This window comes from Saimiri boliviensis, chromosome 5 (assembly GCF_048565385.1).
Source record: "Saimiri boliviensis isolate mSaiBol1 chromosome 5, mSaiBol1.pri, whole genome shotgun sequence".
Taxonomy (NCBI): domain Eukaryota; kingdom Metazoa; phylum Chordata; class Mammalia; order Primates; family Cebidae; genus Saimiri; species Saimiri boliviensis.
Genome location: NC_133453.1, coordinates 108,979,848 through 109,003,913, shown reverse-complemented (window position 1 = coordinate 109,003,913; position 24,066 = coordinate 108,979,848). Strand labels below are relative to the sequence as shown.

The following is a 24,066-nucleotide window of genomic DNA, read 5'->3' as shown; positions in this document are numbered from 1 at the left end:
AAGAGAAGAAAAAAGATTTCAAGACCTGGGATCAGAAATCAGCTCCTTGGCCAGGCATGGTGGCTCATGCCCAGGAATTTGAGACCAGCCTGGGCAATGTAGTGTGACTTCGTCTCAAAAAAAAAGGAAAAAGAAAAAATAATAATAAAATATATATATAAAGCATTCTGAGGCTTCATCCACTCCTCAGCCTTCAGAGGGCTGGCTAAAGATTTCTGCAGGGTGTGGAATGGGGAGGAAGGCAGCATGTCTATCTGTCACATTTGTTTCTGACACCTTTTTGTAGGTTTGAAATGCTTTTAAATAAACATTTTTAGTAATATATATGTGACAAAAATTTGAAGAGCAATGAAGTACAATGAAAAGTCCTCCTCTCACCCCTAGTGCCTTCCAACCCCAGGTAATCACAGTTGCCAGGATTCAATGCTCATGCAGTTTAAACACACACACACACAAACCATGGTGTGTTTACTGCTCATGGATGTTGAGGGCTCTGTCTCAAGTCTGTGGGAATCAATGACAGTTGTGGATCTCAGCACTTTGGGAGGCTGAGACAGGAGGATCGCTTTAGTCTTGGAGTTTGAGACCAGCTTGAACAACATAGTGAGACCCCCATCTCTACCAAAATTTTAAAAATTAGCCAGGTGTGGTGGTGTACCCTGTAGTCCTAGATACTTGGGAGGCTGAGGCAGGAGGATCACTTGTGCATGGGACATTGAGGCTGCAGTGAGCCATGTTCTTGCCACTGCACTCCAGCCTGGGTGACAGAGCAAGAGTGTCTCAAAAACAGTAGTCATGGAGGCCGAAAGCCAGGAAGCCTCTGGCTAGCAGGTGAGCAGACCATATCCTGCTGCTTTGCATTGTATTTAAAAAGAGAAAACACGTATGTCGGATACCCTCAAAGGTGTTCTTCATACAGCAGGTTAAAATCAGTTTAGTGTTTCATCATCATCATTGTCACAAACCAACAATAAAGACAAAAACAAACAGAACAGATGGTGTAAAGAGTGCACCCCTGCATTCCTGTAATAGGGAGAAATTTTGTGGAACTTTGTTGTGATGTCAAATGTATTTCTTACACAAATACGGGGTTGAGGTTTTTGAAATAAAGTTTGAAAAGCACCACCTTAAGCCACCGTGTAGACTTTCCATAGGCCAGAACCTGGATCCCCAAGACAGTGTGCCCCAGGCTGCAGGTCACACTCCCGGGACCTTCAGGCCACCTTCTGCAGGCCCGACTTCCAGATGCTCTGAGGATGAGCTGGTTCCTGGGTGGCGTCCCCTCTCCCTGTCCCCGCTTGCCCTCCCTTCTCTTTCTGCTCCTCTCGCTCCCCACCCCCTCTCCGAGCTGCCCTCTCTCCTCCTCTTCCTCCTCCTCCTCCCTCTCCCTGAGTAGCCTGCCCCGCCCCCTCGTCTCCCTCCCCCGTCCCTCCGCGCGTCGTCCTCACGCCCTCCCTCTGCTGGTCTCCCCCCTCCCCGCCCGCGCCGTCTGCTTCCCTCTCGGGCCCAGACGCGGCGCGGTCAGGGGGCGCTGACTCACAGGCTGACTCAGCTGCGGGCGCGCAGCCCGGCTGCTGGCACCGGTGCCAGCGGAGGCGGGGGCGTGGCGCGGGACGGAAGGCGCGGGCCCTGCCGTGGCAACGTCGGGCAGCGGCCACCCCGCCGCTGGGGCGCCCTGGAGGCTCCTGGCCCTCCGTAGGACCGTGACAGCGGCGCTGCCAGGCGCGGTGGCCTCGCCAGAGGCTGGGCGCGGGAGGACGGCGGCCCCGGGTCAAGGACAGGGCGGGGAAAACTCGGGGCTCCCGGGAGCAGGGGACAGAAGGGAGACCCCGGCGTTCCCAGCCCCGCTATCCCGGGCCTCCAGGCGGCCAGACTCTCCTCCCAGCACCGTCCTGGAGGGGGACGCGCAGACCCCAGCTGGGACCGGGTCGCTCGGTGCGTGGAGCCGTTTAGGCCGCCTGCCTGGAAAGGCCCAGGTCGGGGCCTCACCCTCCTCTTCACATTGCCCCCGAACTCCAACCACCCTCACCCTCGCCCCCACCCACCCCCACCTCCTCTGGCTGCCTGCGGTCCAGCTGAGGCCCGCCTCCTCCAGGAAGGCTTCCCGGAGAGCCTGTCCGGGGTTAGGCCCTCCCAGCGCCACCTGGAGCGACTTATTTCATGGCACCTTCGACTTTGCTCTCTGCCTTTTTGTTTTGTGTCTGGCTTTATCACCAAACTGAGCCACTTGGGGGCAGCGACTGGGTCTTAGTTGGCCTTTCAGCGCTAGGGCTTAGAGAAGACTCAGGCGGACAGGAGATGGGACATGCATTCTATGACAAACTTGAGAGAGCCAACCCGGCACAGAGCCATACCACATCCAAAAAACCCAACATAATGTAGTACGTTAAAAATTATTATAGGCCGGGCCTAGTGGCCTAGCCTGTAATCCCAGCACTTCAGGAGTCTGAGGCGGGAGGATCACTTGAGCTCAGGAGTTTGAGACCAGCCCACATAGTGAGACCCCCGTCTGTACAAAAATGAAAAAAATTAGCGGAGCCTGGTGGCCTGCCCCTGTAGTCCCATTTACTCGGGAGGCCGAGGACGGAGGACACGTTGAACCCAGGATGTCCAGGCTGCATTGAGCTATGGTGGTGCCACTGCACTCCAGCCTGTAAGACAAAGGCAGAGACCCTGTCTCTAAGAAATAAAACAATAAATATTATACACATATGGTGTTTATTTGAAATACATTGTGTATTTTTAACCTTTCTTTTACATAAATCTTATTATTTAAAGAAAACAACAATATGAGTAGTTCACAGTGGTAATTAGTAATAATAGGACTAATAACACAAATAATATATGTGAGAAAAATACAAAAATAGTTTTATCGTGTTTCTTCCTGTCCTGTGATTTAGCAGTTTATTTTGACTCATTATTAGATATTTAAATTTTGTATCAAAATACATAAAGGTAAGACTTTTAAAATGGTGAATGTAATATAATACCACTATTTTAAAAGATATTACTAATATTTAATCAAAAATAACAGGCCACGCATGGTGGCTCATGTCTGTAATCCAGCACTTTGGGATGCTGAGGTGGACCGATCATTTAAGGTCAGGAGTTAGAGACCAGCCTGGCCAACATGGTGAATCCCTGTCTCTACTAAAAATACAAAAATTACCTGTCCGTGATGGCACCTGCCTGTAGTCATAGCTACTCAGGAGGCTGAGGCAAGAGGAGTTGGAGATTGCAGTGAGCTGAGATCACACCACTGCACTCCAGCCTGGGCAACAGAGCAAGACTCCGTCTACCAAAAAAAAAAAAAAAAAAAAAAAAAAAAAAGATGTTTTGGTCTTATTATACAGTAGAGTATTTTTATTCATTCTAATTCCTTGCCTACAGCCTTTAGTAGGAAGTTCTTCCTTGATGTGGTGATGAAACAGGATATAGGTCAATGCAAAATCCTTTGAATTGCAGCTCTGCTCTTAGTGAGCCCATAGTACACTGACTCCTAAGGTCAGTCCAATGTGATGGCCTCAAGCTAACTGTTATCTCCACAAAGCATTTGAGCATGGAATACTTGGAATTTTACCTCCTAGTAACAGCAGGATTTTAGATTTGTAGGGATTAGTTTCCAGCTGTCCAAAGATGTCCATTCAGTTTGTATCTACAGGCTGGTTTAGGTAAACCAGGAGTCTGTCATCTTTTACAACTATCATGTAGAATATCCGGATAGTCATCCTTTTTGAACATTTCTTTTCTTTTCTTTTCTTTTTCTTTTTTTTTTTTTTGAGAAGGAGTCTTCCTCTGTTGCCCAGGCTAGAGTACAGTGGCACGATCTTGGCTCACTGCAACCTCAACCTCCTGGATTCAAGCCATTCTCCCACCTCAGCCTCCCAAGTAGCTGAGAGTACAGGCGCACCACCATGCCTGGCTAATTTTTGTGTTTTTAGTAGAGATGGGGTTTCGCCATGTTGGTCACGTTGGTCTCGAACTCCTGACCTTGATCCGCCCACCTCAGCCTCCCAAAGTCCCGGGATTACAGGCGTGAGCCACCGCACCCAGCCCTTTTTGAACATTTCTGAGCACACTGGATGTCATTATAAGTTTTTTTCTGTTTGTTTTTTTTTTTGAGACGGAGTTTCGCTCTTGTTACCCAGGCTGGAGTGCAATGGCGCGATCTCAGCTCACCGCAACCTCCGCCTCCTGGGTTCAGGCAATTCTCCTGCCTCAGCCTCCTGAGTAGCTGAGATTACAGGCATGTGCCACCATGCCCAGCTAATTTTTTGTATTTTTAGTAGAGACGGGGTTTCACCATGTTGACCAGGATGGTCTGGATCTCTTGACCTCGTGATCCACCCGCCTCGGCCTCCCAAAGTGCTGGGATTACAGGCTTGAGCCACTGTGCCCGGTCTTGTCATTATAAATTAAACCTCGCTCTGTCTCTCTCTGTGTGTCTCTCTCAGGAAAAATAGTTTTAAAGCACAGAGATAATTTGAACTTGTGAAGTTGAAGTTGAATTCCAAATAAGTTGCAGTTTTAGTGAAGAAGTGAGAAAGGCTTGTTTAAATTGGTTGTCCTTTTCTGGTGACGTTTTGTTTTGTTTCTCAAAAAATGAGTCATTTATCATTATACGAGCTTTGTCGCTACCTACCTATGACATCGACAACTCAGGGTCAGTCCTTCCTTTTCCCAGGCCCTTATGGGCTCCTTAAGGATCATCAAGCAGTTTTGGAGGAACTACTTATAAATTTCAGTTTGTTTAACCTGAATCTTTTTCTCTATTTTCATTCTTAATATCTATTATTTCCAAATTAGGCGGACATTCTTCTTGTCCTGTGTTTTGAAAATATGGTTGTATGGCAGGCTGCCTTTCTACCCTGGCAACAGTGACAGCCCTCATGCAGGCACATGTCCAAAGGAGGACATCTCCTTCCATTCCTGGAATGTGAAAAATCTCATTAAGTGCTTTCCCATGTTTTGAGGAAACTGAAAAGTAAATAAAAGCTTTCATTTTGAAAGCATCAATATTGCAGGGACGCAAACTCCACCCCCTTTTACCGATGTTGCGTACGCAGTGTGCAGGACACTTTGTGGCTAACATTTTAAAATTTTCATTGGTAAAGAGTTCACAGGCTGCACAGAATTTGCAAAAATTTACATTTGCACTGTCTGCCAAATAGGCAGACGGATGGGCAAAGTCATGTTTGTGTTTGAACAAGATAGCATCAACATTCTTTTATTTTTTTCTGCAGGTGCATTAAAATCTTCATAGAAATAAAAAGGATGATTTGAAATTCCATGTTTTCAAATCAAAGTATGTACAAGTTAGAACTGTTTTTCATGGCCATGATTGGACACAGCACTTGGTTGCTGCAGAAAGCATGATTGTTGCTGGGATCTGGCAGAATTGGCTGAATGTCGTAAAGGGCCAGCAGAGCTGCCATCAACATTTCTGCCTTTGTTCACTCACATGACATTTCAGTTACAGCCTGTGAATGGGGAAACATGCCTCTACTCAGTTTCAAAAAACAATCACACAAATTAGTTTATGTGGTAGGTATGCCCTAGCTAATTCAGCAGCCACTATTTTGAATTGGTGTCTTTTGGGAGACAAAAAGCTTTTTGGTTAATTTTGACATACTTGCCTATCTTACTGGGGACTCGTGAGGCAGTCTCTACAATCCCTTCTTCCACCATGCCCAATCCCAAATTCTCTGTGCTTATTGTGCAGTATCCCTTGTGTTGATTCTTTTTTTTTTTTTTTAGATGGAGTTTCGCTCTTGTTACCTAGGCTGGAGTGCAATGGCACGATCTCGGCTCACCGCAACCTTCGCCTCCTGGGTTCAAGCAATTCTCCTGCCTCAGCCTCCTGAGTAGCTTGGATTACAGGCACGTGCCACCATGCCCAGCTAATTTTTTGTATTTTTAGTAGAGACGGGGTTTCACCATGTTGACCAGGATGGTCTCGATCTCTTGACCTTGTGATCCACCCGCCTCGGCCTCCCAAAGTGCTGGGATTACAGGCTTGAGCCACCGCGCCCGGCCCCTTGTGTTGATTCTTTACCTCCCTCATCCAGTTGTCTGTGTCACTCCACCTGGTATTAAAATAACACGGCCATTTGGGTTACGCTGGCATTGGTGTCGCAACACCATTTCCTCATTTTCATCATCTGAATGCTTAAGAAAACATGGCCCCAGTATTCACCATGCCAAAATTAAATTAGCAGTGTCTGAACACAAAGCACAACAACTAATCCACAGGCGAAGTGGATGGTCACGTTCAAGATTACAGTGTGCTTAAGTATATCACAAGGAGTGACGTAATAAGGGATGATTCACTATGGTGTACTGCAAATCGTGGTTGTCGTCCTCAGCAGCAGACACTAAGGAAGGTGATGTGTCCATTTGGCACTAAAACTAGTGTTGCCTTCAGCCTCTGTTTCTGGGGTTACCATGTGGGCTTTGGACCTTTCTCCTAATGTCCCGTATCAATTACTCAAAACCTCGACTTTTCTCTTCCCAACGGAGAATTTACTTCCTTTTAACTTTTTGGCTTTTTTTTTTTAAGGACTTTTAATGTTAAAAATGGTACAATCCCAGACAAATGAGACACTTGATCATATTAGCATGTTTATAGCATCAAGAAATAATGCCTCAATTTAAAAAGTCAATTGTAAAGCCGGGCGCGGTGGCTCAAGCCTGTAATCCCAGCACATTGGGAGGCTGAGGAGGGTGGATCACGAGGTCAATAGATCGAGACCATCCTGGTCAACATGGTGAAACCCCATCTCTACTAAAAATACAAAAAATTAGCTGGGCATGGTGGCGCGTGCCTGTAGTCCCAGCTACTCGGGAGGCTGAGGCAGGAGAATTGCCTGAACCCAGGAGGCGGAGGTTGCGGTGAGCCGAGATCGCGCCATTGCACTCCAGCCTGGGTAGCTAGCGAAACTCCGTCTCAAAAAAAAAAAAAAAAAAAAAAAAAAAAAAAAAAAAAAAGTCAATTGTATTTATAAATACTAGCAACAAACAAATGTAAGTTCAAATCTTTAAAATGCCATTTAAATAACATGAAATTGTTTAAACATGAAATAAGTAGGGATAAATTTAACAAAATATGTGCAAAACCTATACCTGAAAAAGATTAAATATTGAAGAGAGAAATTAACAGAGCTAAATAAATGTAGAGAAATACCATGCTAATAGATTAGAAGACTCAATATTAAGATGTCTTTTCTTCCTAAATTGTTCTATAGATACAACTCAATCCAAATCAAGATTCCAGCAGGAATTTTTTTTTTTGAAATTGAGAAATTTGTTCTAAAATTTATATAGAAGTAGAAAGGACCTAGAATAGCCAAAACATTTTGAAAAATAAGAACAAAGTTGTAAGACTTACACTACTTTATTTCATGACTTGCTTGAATATTGTAATAGCAATTAAGCAATTAAGACATTATAATGATGGCATAAGAAAGATAGATTAACTGAACAAAATAGAATCCAGAAGTAGATGTATGCATTTATGGTCAATTGATTTCAACAGAGTACCAAAGCAATTCAGTGGGAGAAAGTTTAGTGTTTGCAAGAAATGAGACTACAACAACTAGATCTCCATACACTTTAAAGAATGACTCTTGATCTCTGCCTCACACCATATACCAAAATTAACAAATTCAAAATGGGTCAGAGATATAAATGTAAAAGTGAAAACCATAAAGCTTGCAGAAGAAAACATAAGAGAAAGCTTTTGTGACCTTGAATGAGGCAGTATTCTTTGGTAGGACACAAAAACATGAACCGTAAAAGAAAATGTTGATAACTGGACTTCATCAAAATTACAAACATCTGTTCATTAAAAGACACTGTTAAGTATAAAAGAGAAGCCATAGACTGGGAGGAAATGTTTGCAAAATACTAAGCTGACAAAGGGCTTGTTGTTAGGATACATACAAATTCTGAAAACTCGATTTAAAAAACCCTCAAAAACAAAGAAACAAAAAAACAGCCCAAAGATTTAAACAGGCACTCTACCAAAGAAAATATAAATAGCAAATTAGCACAGGAAAAGATGGTCCAAATCATTAAAGAATCAGAAAATGAAAATTAAAGCTACAATGAGCTACCACTACACATCTATTAAGAAGGCTAAAAATTAAAAATTAAAATTAAAAAACAACCAACAACACCAAATACTGGTGAGAATGCAGAGTGACAGGAACACTCAGACATTGCTTAGCGGGAATGCAAAATGGTACTGCCATTCTGGAAAAGTTTGACTTTATTATTTTTTTAAAAAAGTAAACATGTACTCACCACATGACTCAGCAATCCCATTTCTAGATATTACCCAAGAGAAATAAAAACATACGCCCACACAACGACCTGTACATAAATGTTCTAGCAGCTTCATTTAATGATAGCCAAGAACTGGCAAATGGATAACAGATTGTGGTACGTGTATACAATGGAGTCCAGTCAGCAATAAAAATAAATAAAACTGCTGTAGACATCCACATGAATAAATCACAAAAGCTTTATGCTGAGTGAAATAAGGCAATCTTAAAAAGCTATGTACTAGCCGGGCACGGTGGCTCATGCCTGTACTCCCAGCACTTTGGAGGCCGAGGTGGGTGGATCACTTGAGGTCAGGAGTTCAAGAGCAGCCTGGCCAACATGGTGAAACGCCATCTCTACTAAAAAATACAAAAATTAGCTGGGTGTGGTGGCATGTGCCTGTAATCCTAGCTACTCAGGAGGCTGAGGCAGAAGAATCTTTTGAACCCGGGAGGTGGAGGTAGGTTGCAGTGAGCTATCACACCAGTGCACTCCAGCCTGGGCAACAGAGCAAGACTCAAATTCAAAAAAAAAAAAAAAAAAAAAAAAAAAGCTATATACGGTAGGATTCCCTTATACGCTATTCTAGAAAATGCAAATTACAGAGAGAAATCCAATCAGTGGTTGCCAAGAGTTGGGTGGAACACAGAACTTGTGAGGGTGATGGAAATGTTCTACATCTTGACTGTGGTGGTGGCTACACTATTACATACATTCGTCGAAACAAGCAGAACTGAACATTTTTACAGTGTGAGTTTCACTGTATGTAAATTATACTGCAATAAACCTGACAACAAAAAGAGAGACATTGAATGACATTCATCCACCTCCACTTCTTACCAGGGAGCTCCCAGGAGCCTCTCCAGTGTCTCCCCTTCCTGCCCTGCCTGGGGTGGGCTGAACAGCACGGCGTCCCTACAGAGAGAATGGAGAATGGGCAATGCCCACACAGGGAAGTGGCATGGGGTGAGAAGGAACCATAGTCCCATCGCCCCTGACCACCAGCCCGTCTCTCATCACCGTTCAGCAGAGGGAGTTCAAGTCGGGTTTCTGGCACCTATTGGCAGAGCCAGAGTCAAGACACAGAGGGTGGAGAGTGTTGTACAGATTACGGATGATTCTGAACGGTCATTGTAACCTGTACAACACATCTGTGCAATCTGAGCTTCCATATAGCAGCAGCTGTCCTTGACCCGTTCCCCTCCTGGTCAGCCCCTCCTGACCTTCCCAGGCCTGTGGGAAGGGCAACGACCATTATCATCTGGCTTTGATCCCCCTCAAAGCTTCGTGTGGTACCTAGCTTTTCTCTCTAGGATATTTGGGGAGCTGAGAGAGGAAATTACTGAGTAATCACCTGTTATGTCCCAGGTCATGCTCACTTTATATAAAATATTTAAAAATAAGGCCAGGCACCGTGGCTCACGCCTGTAACCTCAGCACTTTGGGAGGCTGTGGAGGGAGGATCACTTGAGGCCAGGAGTTCTAGAATAACACAGCAAGACCTCCTCTCTCCTAAAATGTTTTAAAAATTAGCTGGGTGTGGTGGCACGTGCCTGTGGTCCCAGCTACTGAGGAGGCTGAAACAGAAGAATCGGTTGAGCCCAGGAGGTCTAGGCTTCAGAGAGCTGTGATCCCACCACTGCACTCCAGCCTGGGTGACAGAGCCAGAAAGACCCTGCCTCAAAAAAAATTTTTTTTAAATTACAAACTAATAAAAGATTTAATGTAACCCTTACAACAGTCACCTGAGATGGATGCTGTTACTGACTCCACTTTACAGACGTGGACATTGAGACCCACGGAAGTTAAATCCCCCTGCCAGGAGGAGCCTGGCTGAGGTTTAAGGCTGTGTGAAGGTGACCCAGAGCCCTCCTCTGGGACGCCGCCTGGCTCCGGGAGTTGTGGCTGTCACTGCCCCACATGCATTTGGTTCTTACCCCTTTGCTTGGGTCTTCATCCATGCAGCGAATTCCTCAACCACAGATGTCCCTCTGCTCTCTGACTCACAGCGAGCTCGCTAGCCTCCTGCCTGGACCTGACTGCGTTCGGGCCCACAGGGGGCGGGTCACACCTGGCAAGCCAGGCGGGCGAGGCCGCACCTGGGTAGGGCCCTGGCTCCTCCGCAGCGCCCCCGGCTGGAGCCCGGTGTAACTGCAGAGACCCCTGGATCCCGGCAGCTGCCTCCAGGTGACGCCGGCCTTCTGCCCGTCCCTGCCTCGAGGAGGTGACGGGTTTCCTGCGCTGCTGCCGGCGGATGAGGAGGCCGTGGCGCAGCCCGCGTGAAGAGACCCCGTAGGCCGACAGGCGTACAGAGCTCTGCAGAGGACCCTCCCTCTCTCTGGGCAGCCTTCCAAGCCTTGGCACTCCCAACCCCCAGCACTGGGCACTTGAGAGCATTGCAGCTGCCCCGGATCGTACCGGTACCAGTGCTTTGGGCATCTGGGCTGGTTTGGACGTGGGTGCCCTGGTCAGAGTCCATTACGCGGGTCAGAATCAGTGTGCGGACCCTGCACGGACTTGCCGTGGAGCCAGCTAGGGTGGGGAGGAGTGGAGGGCAAGAAGTTGGTGGGGAAGGGAAGCGGCGCCCAAAGAATACCCAGAACATCTTGTGCCTGCGAGGCAAACAGAGGGCAGTGGTCCCTGCAGACTTCCGGGGCGACGCCTGGAGCAAGAACAGGAACATACAAGGTGTTGCCTTGTGTGATCGTGCGTGGGGTCTTCATGCTTCCTGCCTGAGTTGCCAGGAGCTTGTCCCTGCTTCTCTAGGCAGCTGCCACAGCCTCTCACAAACAGCTCCTGGCTCCTCACTTCCCGTAGTCTTAATTCCAAAATCTATTGCCTCCCCACCCTCACCCCCAGCCTCCTCTCCACCTCCACCCTCTCCCAGCACCTCCCCAACTGCTTGTCTGTGTCTCTCCATAGTCTCCCCACCTGGTAGGCGAAGAAGGGTTCCTTCCTCCTGTCTGCTCTTTGATGTCCAGCTGAAGTGCCACTTCCTCCAGGCAGCCTCCCCTGGCAATGCCAGCTTGTGCTGATTGCCCTCTCCTCTGAATTCTGTAAGCATTTCCCCTGTGTACCTGCCCCTGGGTCCTGCAAGGTGGGCCTGCCTTGTTAAGAGTTTTACCCTGTTCCTCTAGGACAGAATCTGATTGATCCCCTGGGTCAGGTGACTTCCCTGGGCAATCAATAGTAGCGGGATCACATGCCCCATTTAGAGGTGCAGACTTTGAGGAGGAGCGTGGGCAACTCCTCCTAGGAACAGGCAGGGCAGGGAGGGAAGGGGGACATCTCTGGTGCAGCCTGGTGCGGTGCCTCAGGCATCTGATTACAATGAACACAAGCTGTTTCAGCCAATTTAAGGAAACTTCAGGAGGAAGAAGGTTTTGGGAGGGTTTTAGGAGGGTTTTATCCTGAAGCCAGGATATGCCACCAATCATAAGGAGGCAGAGGCCACTTTCCACTGCTTCCTGGGACCGTCTGGGTCTCCCTGGTCTCGTGTCTCCATCTCTCTCTGCCCTCCTGCATCTTCCTTCTCATCACCTTCCTCTGCTTTAAGCCTAAGCAGGATGCCCAGGACCTGGCCTTAATCTTCCGAGTCTGGTGCCCACAGTATACTGATGGTGTGAGACTCTATTCCTGGAGGATGGGGGACAGAATCGGATTGATCCCCTCAACAGAAGCCAGCAAGATGGGGTCATATGCCCCATTTAGAAGCATAGACTTTGAGGAGGAGTGTGGGCAGCTCCTCCTAGGAACCGGTAGGGGAGGGAGGAAAGGGGGGCATCTCTGGGGCAGCCTGGTTTGGGGCAGCAAGATGCTTAATAAATGCTGATAGGCTTCAGGACACTGGCAAAGGTGTTGAGCTGGACCCTTTATTTCTGCCCTTCTCCCTTCTGGCACCCCAGCCAGGAAATTGCTGCAGTCTTTCTTGGATTCCCATTCATTTTTCTTACTGGTTCACAAAAGGAGCCAAGTGGAAGCAGCAAGACCTGAGTTCAGATTAAATCTGCCAACCACCAGCTCAGTGAATCTGGGCAAGTAACACAGACTTGAGTGTCCTTGCCTGAAAAGTAGAGGTTAGAGGGACGCTTTGTGCAGTTTCGTGGGAGGGGGCATGGGGAGTTCATGAGCAATTGGAGGTGCCCAGCATCCACACGGGGACCCAAAGAGGGGCATCTTCTCGTGGTTTTATGTATCAGAAATTGGGATGACATGTCATTGGGACAGTGTCTTTTTTCTTGTATGGTGGCACATAAATAGGTCTGTCTTATAATTAATGGCATCCTAGATTTGATGAAATATGGAATATTACCTATTTGCTGATCTTGGACAAACTACAATGCTTCTGGGTAAAATATCCCCATCTGAAAAACAGGGACAACGTCCCTCCCCTTAGCCAGCCACTTGGGGCTAAAATGAGACCACATCTGTCAAGAGTTTTGCCCTCACCTCCCTCCCTGCTGGATGGCATCTGTGGTGGGCAGAGGTGGGCTTCAGGCAACCCAAGCCGTGCTGAGCTAGGACCAGGAGTGCTATTGCCACTTTTGTTTGTCTATGGAGAGGGAGGGCTCAGCGCTGAGGGCCGAGCAAATATTTGTGGTTGTGGATTAACTCGAACTCCAGCCTGTCATGGCGGCAGGACGGCGAATTTGCAGTATCTCCACGACCCATCCCTGTGAGTCCCCCTCCAGGCAGGTATATGAGGGGTGTGGAGGGAGGGCTGTGCCCGGGAGAGGAGAGCTAGGTGGTGGTGAGGGCTGAGTCCTCCAGCCAGGGTGCTTGAGACCGCCTGAGCTTGGGGTAAAAGGAAGCGAGGCCCTCCACTGGCTCGGCCTGGCAGCCACAGTCCTGGGGCCCTTTGCCACATGCCTCCCTCTTTCCAGGACGAGGGTCCCAGGGCCCAGGGCCATTCTGACAGGCAGTTTGGAGCCCAGGACCCTCCATTCTCCCCACCCCACTTCCACCTTTGGGGGTATCAGATTTGAGCAGATCTCAGAAGCAGCCTCAGAGGGAGCAGGCAAGAACGTAGAGCAGGGGCTGGCCAGGCAGCCTACCCACTGGGGCGGCTCCTTGGTCTCTGGTCCCCAGGGCTACCTCTGTGGCCTTGTGGGGCACCTGGTGGTTTGGGGCAGGGGTTGAGGTTCCAGGCCTGGCCTTGAGTCCTGGCTCTGCCACCTCTGGGGTTAGATTTTTAAGAAACCACTGAACTCCTCCGAGCCTCAGTTTCTCCCTCTATGAAATGGGGTTGACAGCATTAATAGCTACCTCTTGGGTGGTTGTGAGCCTTAACTGAAGTCATAATAGCTCATGTGTACTGAGCACGAGCTCTGTGCAAAGCCTGTTTGGAGAACTTTATGTGGATTAACTCCTTTAATTCTCACAACACCCTTTAAGGCAGAAATATAACACGTAATTCCATCCGTTTTATAAACGAGGAAGCGGAGGCATGGAGCAGTTAAGCATCATGGCCAACATTGCCCTCCACTAAGTGCTGGAGCTGGAGTTTGCACTGTGCAGTCTGGCTTCATGGCCTGCCCTCTGAATCCTGTAAAAATTGCCTGAAGGACACCATGAGTGTCCAATCAACGCTAGCGAATATTCTCAGCCCAGCCATCAGACTGACAGAGCCAACCAACCTACTGCCCCCAGGGAGGGCACAAACACCCCGGCGCCCTCTCCACCGCATTTTGGAGCTGCTATCTAGGCAGGCAGTGTGACCTCAGCCCCACATAGAGGGGACAGTTGAGGCCTTCTGAGGGTGGCTATGTGTCTAGCGAACAACGGCCCTCAATCCCGGCTTCCACTCTAACAGCCAGCACACAGGGACAGTCCTTGCATTCCGCCTCCACCTGGAAGGTGCAGGCAGAGCAGCGGTGGGGGTGGGCATTGCCCGGAGCTCAGAAGTCCTCCTCAGACAGGTGCCAGCGCCTCTGGAATGTGGCGGCTCGCAAGCCTCCTGCTGTTCCTGGCCAGCTGGGGAATTTCCAGCACACCAGCTCCTCTTGGTAAGGCCTCCCTACCCCTACCCCTACCCCAGGACCCCTGTGGCCTCTACAAGGCCTGAGTGGGCATCTGCCCAGGACTTCACAGCTTCCACTATCTCTCTGAGCCCTGGGTGAGATGAGGGGCAGACGGGAATGGCAGGAATCAACTGATCAGTCCCAGGTAGGCCAGCTGCCAGAGCGCCACACAAGGGCTGCCAGGCAGGCACGCGTGACAGCAGGGAGCCCCGCGATTACTTCCTAAAGCTCCCTCCACCCCTCGGGACAGTCACAGAGTCCCCTGGGCCTTCCCTCTCCACCCATTCACTCCCTCAGCTGTGAAGGCCCCAGGCCCAGGCTGCCACCCACACTGCCCAGCGCAGCCTCTCCTCCTCAAATGAATGTCCGGCTCATGGCTGCCCTGCCCCAGCCCCTTTCCTGGTCTCCACAGTCAACAGGAGGAGGTCATGATTCCTGGGGAGGTCTGCAGGACACGCAGGCCCCTAGAGCCACACCATTCTGTGGGTTGCATTTGAACGTTTATTGAGCTGCTTATCTGCCCGGGACCCGTACCCCCACCTTTTCTCCGAGGTGTCCTCAGCTGAGGCACATCTCCTCTAGGATGTCTTTCCCTCCAGCCCTCATCCCTCCCTCCTAACTGTCCCCTGCACCCAAGACAAACACATCACGAAGCCCAGGAGACATTTGGTGACTCTCACTGGGTAATAGGTCTGTCTGTCTTCCAGGTATCCCTGCCCAAGGGGAGGAGCATGGGGAATGCTTGGCCGGGGGAGGAGAGGGAGACTGGGGGATGCATCAAGATGGGACTGCACGCTGTGTCCTGGCGGAACAGTGACACGATTAACTTGGCAGTCTTTACAGCAGCAGCCAGGGCATTCATCGTTGAGTGCTTATCTCTGGGCCAGGGACAGTATTGGGTATTTTACATGACGATCTCGTCCCGGTGTTTTGGATGAGTAAATAGAGGCTGAGCGGAGCGATAAGGAGGCTGGCCCTATGGTGTTGGTCAGGCACATGTGACCACAAGAGGTAAAAACACTGGCTCAGATACACAGAGGTCACGGTGGGGTTCACAGGGTGGCCTGTCCATCTCAGAGCAAGGCTTCCTCCTCCGACTGCCACCTGCTTCCTAGGGAGGAAGAGAGCAGAGAAGCCCAGTGCCTGGCTATGACCTAGAATTAGAATGAGTCCTGAGCGGGTGGAGACAAGAACTTCCCAGGCTCTCCTGGCTGGGCTTCCTCAGACCCCCTCACGGCCCCAGCCCCTCTCAGGCCCCTCCACCAAGGTGCGCTCCCCCTCCCTCCAAAACCAGACTCAGTGTTCTCCAGCAGCGAGCGTGCCCACCAGGTACTACGGATCCACAAACGCGCCAACAACTTCCTGGAGGAGCTCCGGCCTGGCAACCTGGAGCGGGAGTGCACAGAGGAGATCTGTGACTTCGAGGAGGCCAAGGAGTTTTTCCAAAACGTGGATGACACAGTAAGACCACCATAGGTCCAGGGGATGAGGCTTAGGGGTGAGCTGGTGACCAGCAGGGGCCTGGAGGAGCAGGTGGGGACCCAATGCTGAGGCCCTCTTAGGAGCCGGGGAGGTGGTGGGTGCCAGCCCCCTCTCCTCCCGCTTGTGGGGGTAGCTGAGAGGAGTGAGGAGGATGCTGGCCTTATGGTGTTGGCCAGGCACATGTGACTGCCAGAAACAGAACTCAAGAAGCTCCAGTAAAGAGTGTGGGGCAGCCCTAGGCAGGGACTCCCACCCAACCACGCTGTAGGCGGTTTCGTCTACCCTCCAGCCACCACTGAGCACTACTGCCTCCCTTCCCTGTCTCACAAAGACCCAAAGACCACCCTGCTACCACCCATGCCCCTGCTGATCAGGGTGTGTGTGACCGAGACTCACTTCTGTCCACATAAAATCGCTCACTCTGTGCCTCACATCAAGGAGAGAAAATCTGATTGCTCGAGGGTCAGAAGACAGGGTCTGTGTCCTATTTGCCTAAGGGTCCAAGTCCTTTGGGGCCCCCAGAGCCCTGTGGAGGTGGCCCCAGGTAGCAGGGTGAGCTTGATAAGGGGGCTAGCTTCCTGAGACAAGGCTCAGACTCACTCTGTTCCTGGAGCTGGCTTCAACCACTAGGACCTGAAAGTTGTGCCCTGACCCGGCCTTCCAAGGCATCCATCTGTAGGCATGCTTTCCAGCGCAGGCTTTCAAGGCAAAAGGAGACACTCTGGCCTGCACCCTCTCTCTCTTGCCCTCAGCCTCCACCTCCTTGACTGGACCCCCCAAATGCTCCCCTCCATCCCCACCGCCTCTTTCCCCGTGGCCTCCCTGGCAGAGCCACAATGACCTTCTGCTGGCACACATCTGATCACATCAAGCGGAGGCTCCCGCCTCACATGCTCTCAGCCACCGCAGGCCTTGGCTGGCCTCTCTGATGGAGCAGGCATCTCAGCGTGGGGTGGCTGGTACCAGACCACCGGCAGCAGGAGCCCAGTCCTGATCCCTGGTTAGGAACGCAGAGCCTCTGCCCCCGCCCCCCCAACTCTGAGAACACTGGCTTAGGGAAAGGCTAGGTGGTCAAGGGTCCTTGAGCAGGTGCGCAGAGGGAGTGATGGAGCTGGAAGGAGGCCGAGCGACCTGGCCAGAGATTCGGTCCCTTGCGTTGCAGAGGCTGCTGTGGGAGCGGACAATCGCTAGAGCAGCGCTGGAGCTGCTTGGGAGAGGGCGTTGCGGGATCAAGGCTGGGTGCAGGGGGCGGGGGAGGCGGGCGTGGATCCCTGTGTGTCCGGAAGCGCTCCCCTCCCCTGCCCACTCACCGCCCGCACTGCCCCACCCGGGCGCGCCCCCTCCGCACACCCCGCTGCAGGCGCCTGACGCTGCCCGCTCTCTCCGCAGCTGGCCTTCTGGTCCAAGTACGTCGGTGAGTGCGTTCTAGACCCCCGGCTGCGCTGCCGGCGCCCGCGGCCCTCGGGGCTTCTGGCCGCTGACCCCCTACCCCGACTTGTGTCGCAGACGACGACCAGTGCTTGGTCCGGCCCTCGGAGCACCCGTGCGCCAGCCTGTGCTGCGGGCACGGCACGTGCATCGACGGCATCGGCAGCTTCAGCTGCGACTGCAGCGACGGCTGGGAGGGCCGCTTCTGCCAGCGCGGTGAGGGGCGAGGGGGGCGCGGGCGCGCGGGCGGCGGGCCGGGGCTGGGGCCGGGGGGCGCCGCGCCAGCGCCCGCTGCCCGCTCCCTCCCCTGCCCGCAGAGGTGAGCTTTCGCAACTGCTCGCTGGACAACGGCGGCTGCATGCACTACTGCCTGGAGGAGGAGGGCGGACGGCGCTGCAGCTGCGCGCTCGGCTACAAGCTGGGGGACGACCACCTGCAGTGCGAGCCCGTAGGTGAGAGGCCCCCACACATCGCCCAGGAATCGCGCCGGGTGCTCGCGGGCGGGGTGGGCAGGCGCCTTGACGGGGCGCGGCTCGCGGGGCACAGGAGGCTTCTAGGGAGGGAGCGAGGAACAAGTTGAGCCCGGGGGCAGCGGCAGACTTAGTGAGGTCAGCCAGGGAGCGGGGCGGCCCCTCCGCTTTGCCTGCTTGCTCTCTGCCTGGCGTCCCCGCCTTCCTCTGCGGGTCCTTGCCCACCTGGGGCCACCTCCCGGAGCGCGAGTCCAGGGGTGGCTCCGATCTCCAGTCTGAGAGGATCGAGGGCCAGGACTGCAGCGCCTCCATCTAGCCTGGCTGCATTTATTTTCTCTGATGTTGTCCGGCGGGAATCGCACTTCCCTCTTTACCCCTTGCTTCTTTGAGAGAACAGAACGCTGATTCTGCCTTCTTTTATATTTTCCCTTTTATGCATTTTAATCAAGTGTGTATATGTACGAAGCTTTAAAAAGCAATTTTACAACTCTTATATTTTAGCATGCTGTTCCTTGGCGTGGTCTTTTTTTCATTCATTTTCATTATAAGGTGGAGCTTTTTAATGTGGAAGTTCCTACTTTCTACCTCTGGGACCGTGTGTTACTTATTCCTTCCACAATCTCCCCTTTGCTTCCTCTGTTTCTTTATCTGGGCCTTCCGTTATTCAGACCACTTTCCCCTAGTTTTATTGTGTCTTCTATTTCTCATTTCTTTGACTCTGTGTTCTTCTTTCAGGGAACTTTCTACAACTTTATATTTCAATGCTTCTACTGAAAACAATTTTTGGCAAGGTTCAGTGGCTCGGATCTGTAATTCCAGCACTTTAAGAGGCTGAGGTGGGAGGAATGCTTGAGCATGGAAGTTTGAGACCAGCCTGGACAACATAGGGGAACCCTGTCTCTTTTTTTAAAAAAGGAAAAAAAAAGAGTTAAAGTTTTAACTTTTTATTTTGAAATAATTAGAGATTCCCACGAAGCTGCAAAGAAACGCCTTGTGGGCCTGTTGGCCTGTGGGGCTTTCCTGCCAGGAGGTGGGAAGGCCCTGTCATTGGCAGGACCCCAGATCGTGAGGGTTTTCCTTTGAGGAGGCTTTCCTAGAGGAATCCTCCAAGCTCTTGTCGGACAGAGGATGCTCACCATGGTGTTCGGCCCCTCGGAGCAGGGTGGGGCCAGGGAGCTGGCACCTGTGCAGGCCATGGACCTTTGCCTGACTCCATGTGGTCAGCTAAGAGCACCACTCGCTCCCCAGGCGGGCCTGGAGTCCCTAGTCAGAGTCTCTGGTTCACCTTCTGCTTGCAAGGAGAGGGGAGTCAAGCCAGTGAGGAGGGCTCTCGCAGTTTCTCTTAGAAACTCTCAGTGCCCCCCCCCCCCACCAGCACTGCCTTCCCGGAAGCCCCATGGCCTCCTGTTTCCGTGGTCCAATCCTTCTGCTGAGATTTTGCTTTCCAGTCTGCCAAGTCAGTTACTGTGTCCATTCATCTGCCGGCAGCTTCTGGAATGCGGGTTGCTGTTGTGTCCTCTCCATTCTTTTGTCATTATGCAGCTCCCCTGCTGATGGTGCCCCATTGCCTCTTTAAGTCTTGCTATCTGGACTTGGCATTCAAGGCCCATTTTCAGCAGACTCAGGCTGACCTTCCAGCCCTCCGTTCTCCACGGTGTATGCGCTCTCTTCTTGGAAGGGAGGCCTCACAAACGTGCCGTGCCGTGCCTACTGTAGGAGCTCTCCAAGAATGCTCACCTCCTTCTCCCTATAATTCCTCTCCTCTGTGAGGAGCTCGGCAGCATCCCAGCTAATGTATCCCAGGGACCACCCCCAATCTTGGGTTACAATGAGCTTTCAGGAAGTTTAACGACCTATGTAAGAACCACAGCCAGCAGGTGATGCGGCCTGGTCTGACTCTTGCTATTCGGTGGCACTGTTTGTTGACTGACTGACTGACTGACTGGAGCAGGGTTGTAGCTAATACTAATGGAGTGGTCTAAGTATCGTTGGTCCCTTGAACCCTGCACTGTGGCAAAGTGGCCTGTAGGCAGGAGGAGGACAAAGACAAGAGGGCAGTCTCCGGAGGAGTGCCTGGCAGGCCCCTCACCACCTCCGCCTACCTCAGTGAAATTCCCTTGCGGGAGGCTGTGGAAGCGCATGGAGAAGAAGCGCACTCACCTGAAACGAGACACAGAAGACCAAGAAGACCAAGTAGACCCGCGGCTCGTCGATGGGAAATTGACCAGACGGGGAGACAGCCCCTGGCAGGTGGGAGGCGCTAGGTCCGGGGTCACTGAGCCTCTCCCCGAAGCTGTGCTCAGGGTGCAGAAACCGAAAGGGAAGCTGCCATTGCTTGCAGGGGACGATAAAGGTGGGGGATACTTCAGGGAAAGAGAGCCGCAACCTGGGAGGAGAGGAGCAGCCGGGGCGGGTGAGGGGAGTGGCATGGGGCCGTGGAGCGGGTATGCAGGAGGGAGGGTTACAGTCTCTAAAAAGAGCTGGAAAGACACTGCTCTGCTGCTGGGATTTGAGGAAGAAGCCCACCGATGGGAGAGGGCTAGGAGGGAGGGCTGGGCCTGCGTAGCCCTCCAGCCTGCACGTGGGAACTGACACTTACTGGGTTCCCCTCTCTAACAAGCATGGGGGTGATAGAAACCAACAAGAGGGGGTATTGGCCCTGGGGACTCAGACGCCGTGAGGGTCAGGACCCCAAAGACCGGCCAGCCCAATGGGGCTAGAGCCAGGAAGGCCCTTCAAGAGAGGGGCTGTGGGAGGCCTCAAGGGAATACCTAGGCATCCTGGGGGCCACAGAGTCTTCCCGGAGGACACAAGGCCTGGCCAAGGCTCCAAGGATGAGAGGAGCTCGCTGGGTGACACTGGGTATGGCTGAGGGTGCCTGGAACAGCCATGGTACAGGAACAGCATGGGCAGTCAGGAAGACACCCTGGGACAGGATAACGCTGTAAAACGTGACAAAATAGAAAATGCCAGAAAAGGGCCTAGGCCTATGCCCACGTGACCAGGGAGCCCAGGAAAGTGCAGATGAGACCCAGGTGTCCCGAACTGGAGGCTGGCAGGAGGCAGCCCTGTGATGTCATCATTTTGCCCCATTCTAGGTGGTCCTGCTGGACTCGCAGAAGAAGCTGGCCTGCGGGGCAGTCCTCATCCACCCCTCCTGGGTGCTGACAGCGGCCCACTGCCTGGAGGACCCCAGGAAGCTCCTTGTCAGGCTTGGTATGAGCTGGAGCCAGGCAGGAGGGGGCTGCCAGAGGCCTGGGTGGGGGGACCAGGCAGGTTGTTCAGGTTTGGGGGACCCTGCTCCCCAGGTGCTTAGGCAAGAGGCTTCTTGAGCTCCGCAGAAGGTGTTTGAGGGGAAGAGGCCTATGTGCCCTGCTCTGCCCACCCCTGTGACACCCAGTATTTTGCAGTAGGGGGTTCTCTGGTGCTCTCTTCGAACCTGGGCACAGTCACCTGCACACACGTGTTTGTGAGTGAGGGGCTACACAGACCCTGCCCTCTGCACTCCCACTCATGTGGAGCAGGCTCTGGGTGGGCCTCAGCACCCTTGGGTTCAGAGACCAGCAAGGCCTGGCCTCAGGGCTGTGCCTCCCATGGACGGATGGGGATGGGGCTGTGCAGCGGGAATCCTAGCATCTGCCAAAGCCACGAGTGGGTTGGAGGCGCCCAGGCATCGCCTTCGATCTATGGCAATTTCTGGAGTAGGGGGTCTGGCTCAACTCTTTATGCCAAAAGGAAGAAAAAGTATACTGAGAATGACCAAATTCACATTTCCTACAGCATAATCTATAGCCAGTGGCCTCCCGTGGGGCTTGGCTTAAAATGTTCAGGTGCTCTTCCCCAGGAACCATCAGTCCGGCCTGAGAGGACCCTCTGTCTCAAGTGGGACCTGCCCTCTCCTCCCTGGCAGTGCTGTGTGCTGGGGGTCCTCCCCTCCCGGTCTGCTGCTCCTGCCCTGGTCTCTCCAGCAACCATTACTCCACATTCCTCTGTGGCTCTGGTCTGTGTCTGGGGTTTTCAGGGGCCTCGGGCTTCCCTGCTGCCCATTTCTTCTCTGATTCTGGTCTCAACTTCATGAGTCCTGAAAATGGACCAGCATCCTGCCCCTTTGGGATTAACACCGTTGGCCACTCCTTCTGGCAGGAAAAGTCACCATGGATAGGGACCCACAGCATAGACGGGTGGCTCCGGGCAGTGCCTGGGATGCGCGGGGGCACAGTCTCCGGGATGGTCTTTCTTCAGGCCTCCAGCCCAGGCCTGCAGGGGGTACAGCAGTGGGTGGGCCTCAGGAAAGCGCTGTGGGGAGAGGCTCCCCGCAGCCCACTCTGACGGTGCCCTCTGCCCTGCAGGGGAGTATGACCTGCGGCGCTGGGAGAGGTGGGAGCTGGACCTGGACATCGAGGAGGTCCTGGTCCACCCCAACTACAGCAAGAGCACCACCGACAATGACATCGCGCTGGTGCGCCTGGCCCAGCCCGCCACCCTCTCGCAGACCATCGTGCCCGTCTGCCTCCCGGACAGCGGCCTCGCAGAGCGCAAGCTCACTCAGGCCGGCCAGGAGACCATCGTGACGGGCTGGGGCTACCAGAGCAGCCGAGAGAAGGACCCCAAGAGAAACCGCACTTTCGTTCTCAACTTCATCAAGATTCCCGTGGTCCCGCGCAATGAGTGCAGCAGGGTGATGAACAACATGGTGTCTGAGAACATGCTGTGTGCGGGCATCCTCGGGGACCGACAGGACGCCTGCGATGGCGACAGTGGGGGGCCCATGGTCGCGTCCTTCCGCGGCACCTGGTTCCTGGTGGGCCTGGTGAGCTGGGGTGAGGGCTGTGGGCTCCTTCACAACTATGGTGTTTACACCAAAGTCAGCCGCTACCTCGATTGGATCCACGGGCACATCAGAGACAAGGAAGCCCCTCCGGAGAGCCAGGCGGCTCCTTAGCAACCCTCCCTGCTGGGCTGGGCTTTTGCATGGCGATGGATGGAACATTAAAAGGGTGTGTAACAAGCACATGGGCCTGCTGTTCTGTCTGTCCTTCCACCCCTCTTCTGGGCTGTTCTGGAGGGAAGTAACATTTATTGAGCACCTATTGTATGCCACATGCCTTATATTCATAAGAACTTTAACTCCCAGACCAATTCTGTGGGGTGGGGAGGAGCAGATCCAAGTTCTGCAGGGTCTAAAGCTGTGTGTGTTGGGGGGAACACTCTGTTTATGAAAAAGAATCAAAACCACGACCACAGAGGCGCTAGAGCCTTTCCCAGGGCTTTGGGAAGAGCCTGTGCAAGCTGGGGATGCTGAAGGCGAGGCTGGACTAGCTCTCCAGCAAGCCCAGGTTTGCAGGTAGATGGGTTTAGCTCATATCACAGAGGAGGAAACCGAGGCTCTGAGAGGTTTACATGGTGAAGCCAGGATTCAAATCTAGGTCAGATTCCAAAACCCAGGTGCTTTTTTCTTTTCTCCACTATCCTGGAGAACAGCTCGGTGTGGGGACCAGCATCAGCTCTGCCGGGGAGCAGCCAGAGACCTATAAAGTGTTGGATCAGCTCAGAAGGAGCTCACAGTGTCACTGGGGCAGCTGTTTCAGCAATGTTACACCATCATAAACAGCAGAAAGAAAGAGTCTCTGGCTTAACCTGGCCTGATAGGCCTCATTGGATGAGACAGAAATAAGTCCAGGATACTCTGATTTGAAATCATTAAGTACCTTATAAAAGGAAATGGTGGTAAGATAAAGCTGAGAAAATTCATCTACAGCCCAAAATTAGTCTAGCTGTCTGTGTGGCCTCCGGCAAGTCTTTTCTCCTCTCTGAGCGTGGTGGTTAATTTCAGGTGTCGATTTGACTGGATGAAGGGATACCCAGCTGGCTGGCGAAGCATGATTTCTGGGTGTGTCTGTTAGGTGTTCTGGAGGAGATGGGTGACTGAGTCAGGGGACTATGTGGGGAGACCCGCCCTCAGTGTGGGCGGGCACCATCCGATCAGCTGGGGACCCAGATGGAATAAAAAGGCAGAGGACAGGTGAATCCTCTGTCTCTCCTGGAGCTGGGACACCCTTCTCCTGCCCTTGGACATCAGCTCCAGGTTCTCCAGCCTTTGGACCGTGACTTATACCAGCGGCCCTCCAGGTTCTCAGGCTATTGGCCCTGGACTGAGGGTCCCGCCATAGCTCCCCTGGTTCTGAGGCCTTGAGACCCGGACTGAGCCAGGCCGGCTTGCCGGTCTGCCATGGGACACCGCAGCCTCCATGATCACAGAAGCCAAGTCCTCTAATAAGCCCCTTCTCATCTATCGGCATCTGTATACACATCCTGTTGGTTCTGTGTCTGGAGAACGCTGA

General features: G+C 52.3%; 1 protein-coding gene and 1 long non-coding RNA gene across 2 annotated transcripts; one reads left to right on the top strand and one right to left on the bottom strand.

Moving 5' to 3' along the window:
* Positions 1-2,233: 2,233 nt before the first annotated feature.
* Positions 2,234-10,484, bottom strand: LOC141584471 (uncharacterized). Its single transcript, XR_012517533.1, has 3 exons — positions 10,263-10,484; positions 9,166-9,240; positions 2,234-2,651 (listed from the first exon to the last, which is right to left on the bottom strand). It is a non-coding gene; the product is annotated as an uncharacterized LOC141584471 (long non-coding RNA).
* Positions 10,485-12,918: 2,434 nt separating this feature from the next.
* Positions 12,919-22,736, top strand: PROC (protein C, inactivator of coagulation factors Va and VIIIa). The gene is given in 9 exon segments (XM_039480095.2): positions 12,919-13,000; positions 14,244-14,330; positions 15,640-15,806; positions 17,217-17,241; positions 17,334-17,522; positions 17,525-17,707; positions 19,833-19,975; positions 20,824-20,941; positions 22,075-22,736. Coding segments are annotated over 9 exon segments (1,551 nt in total). The 5' UTR covers positions 12,919-12,954; the 3' UTR covers positions 22,668-22,736.
* Positions 22,737-24,066: the final 1,330 nt, after the last annotated feature.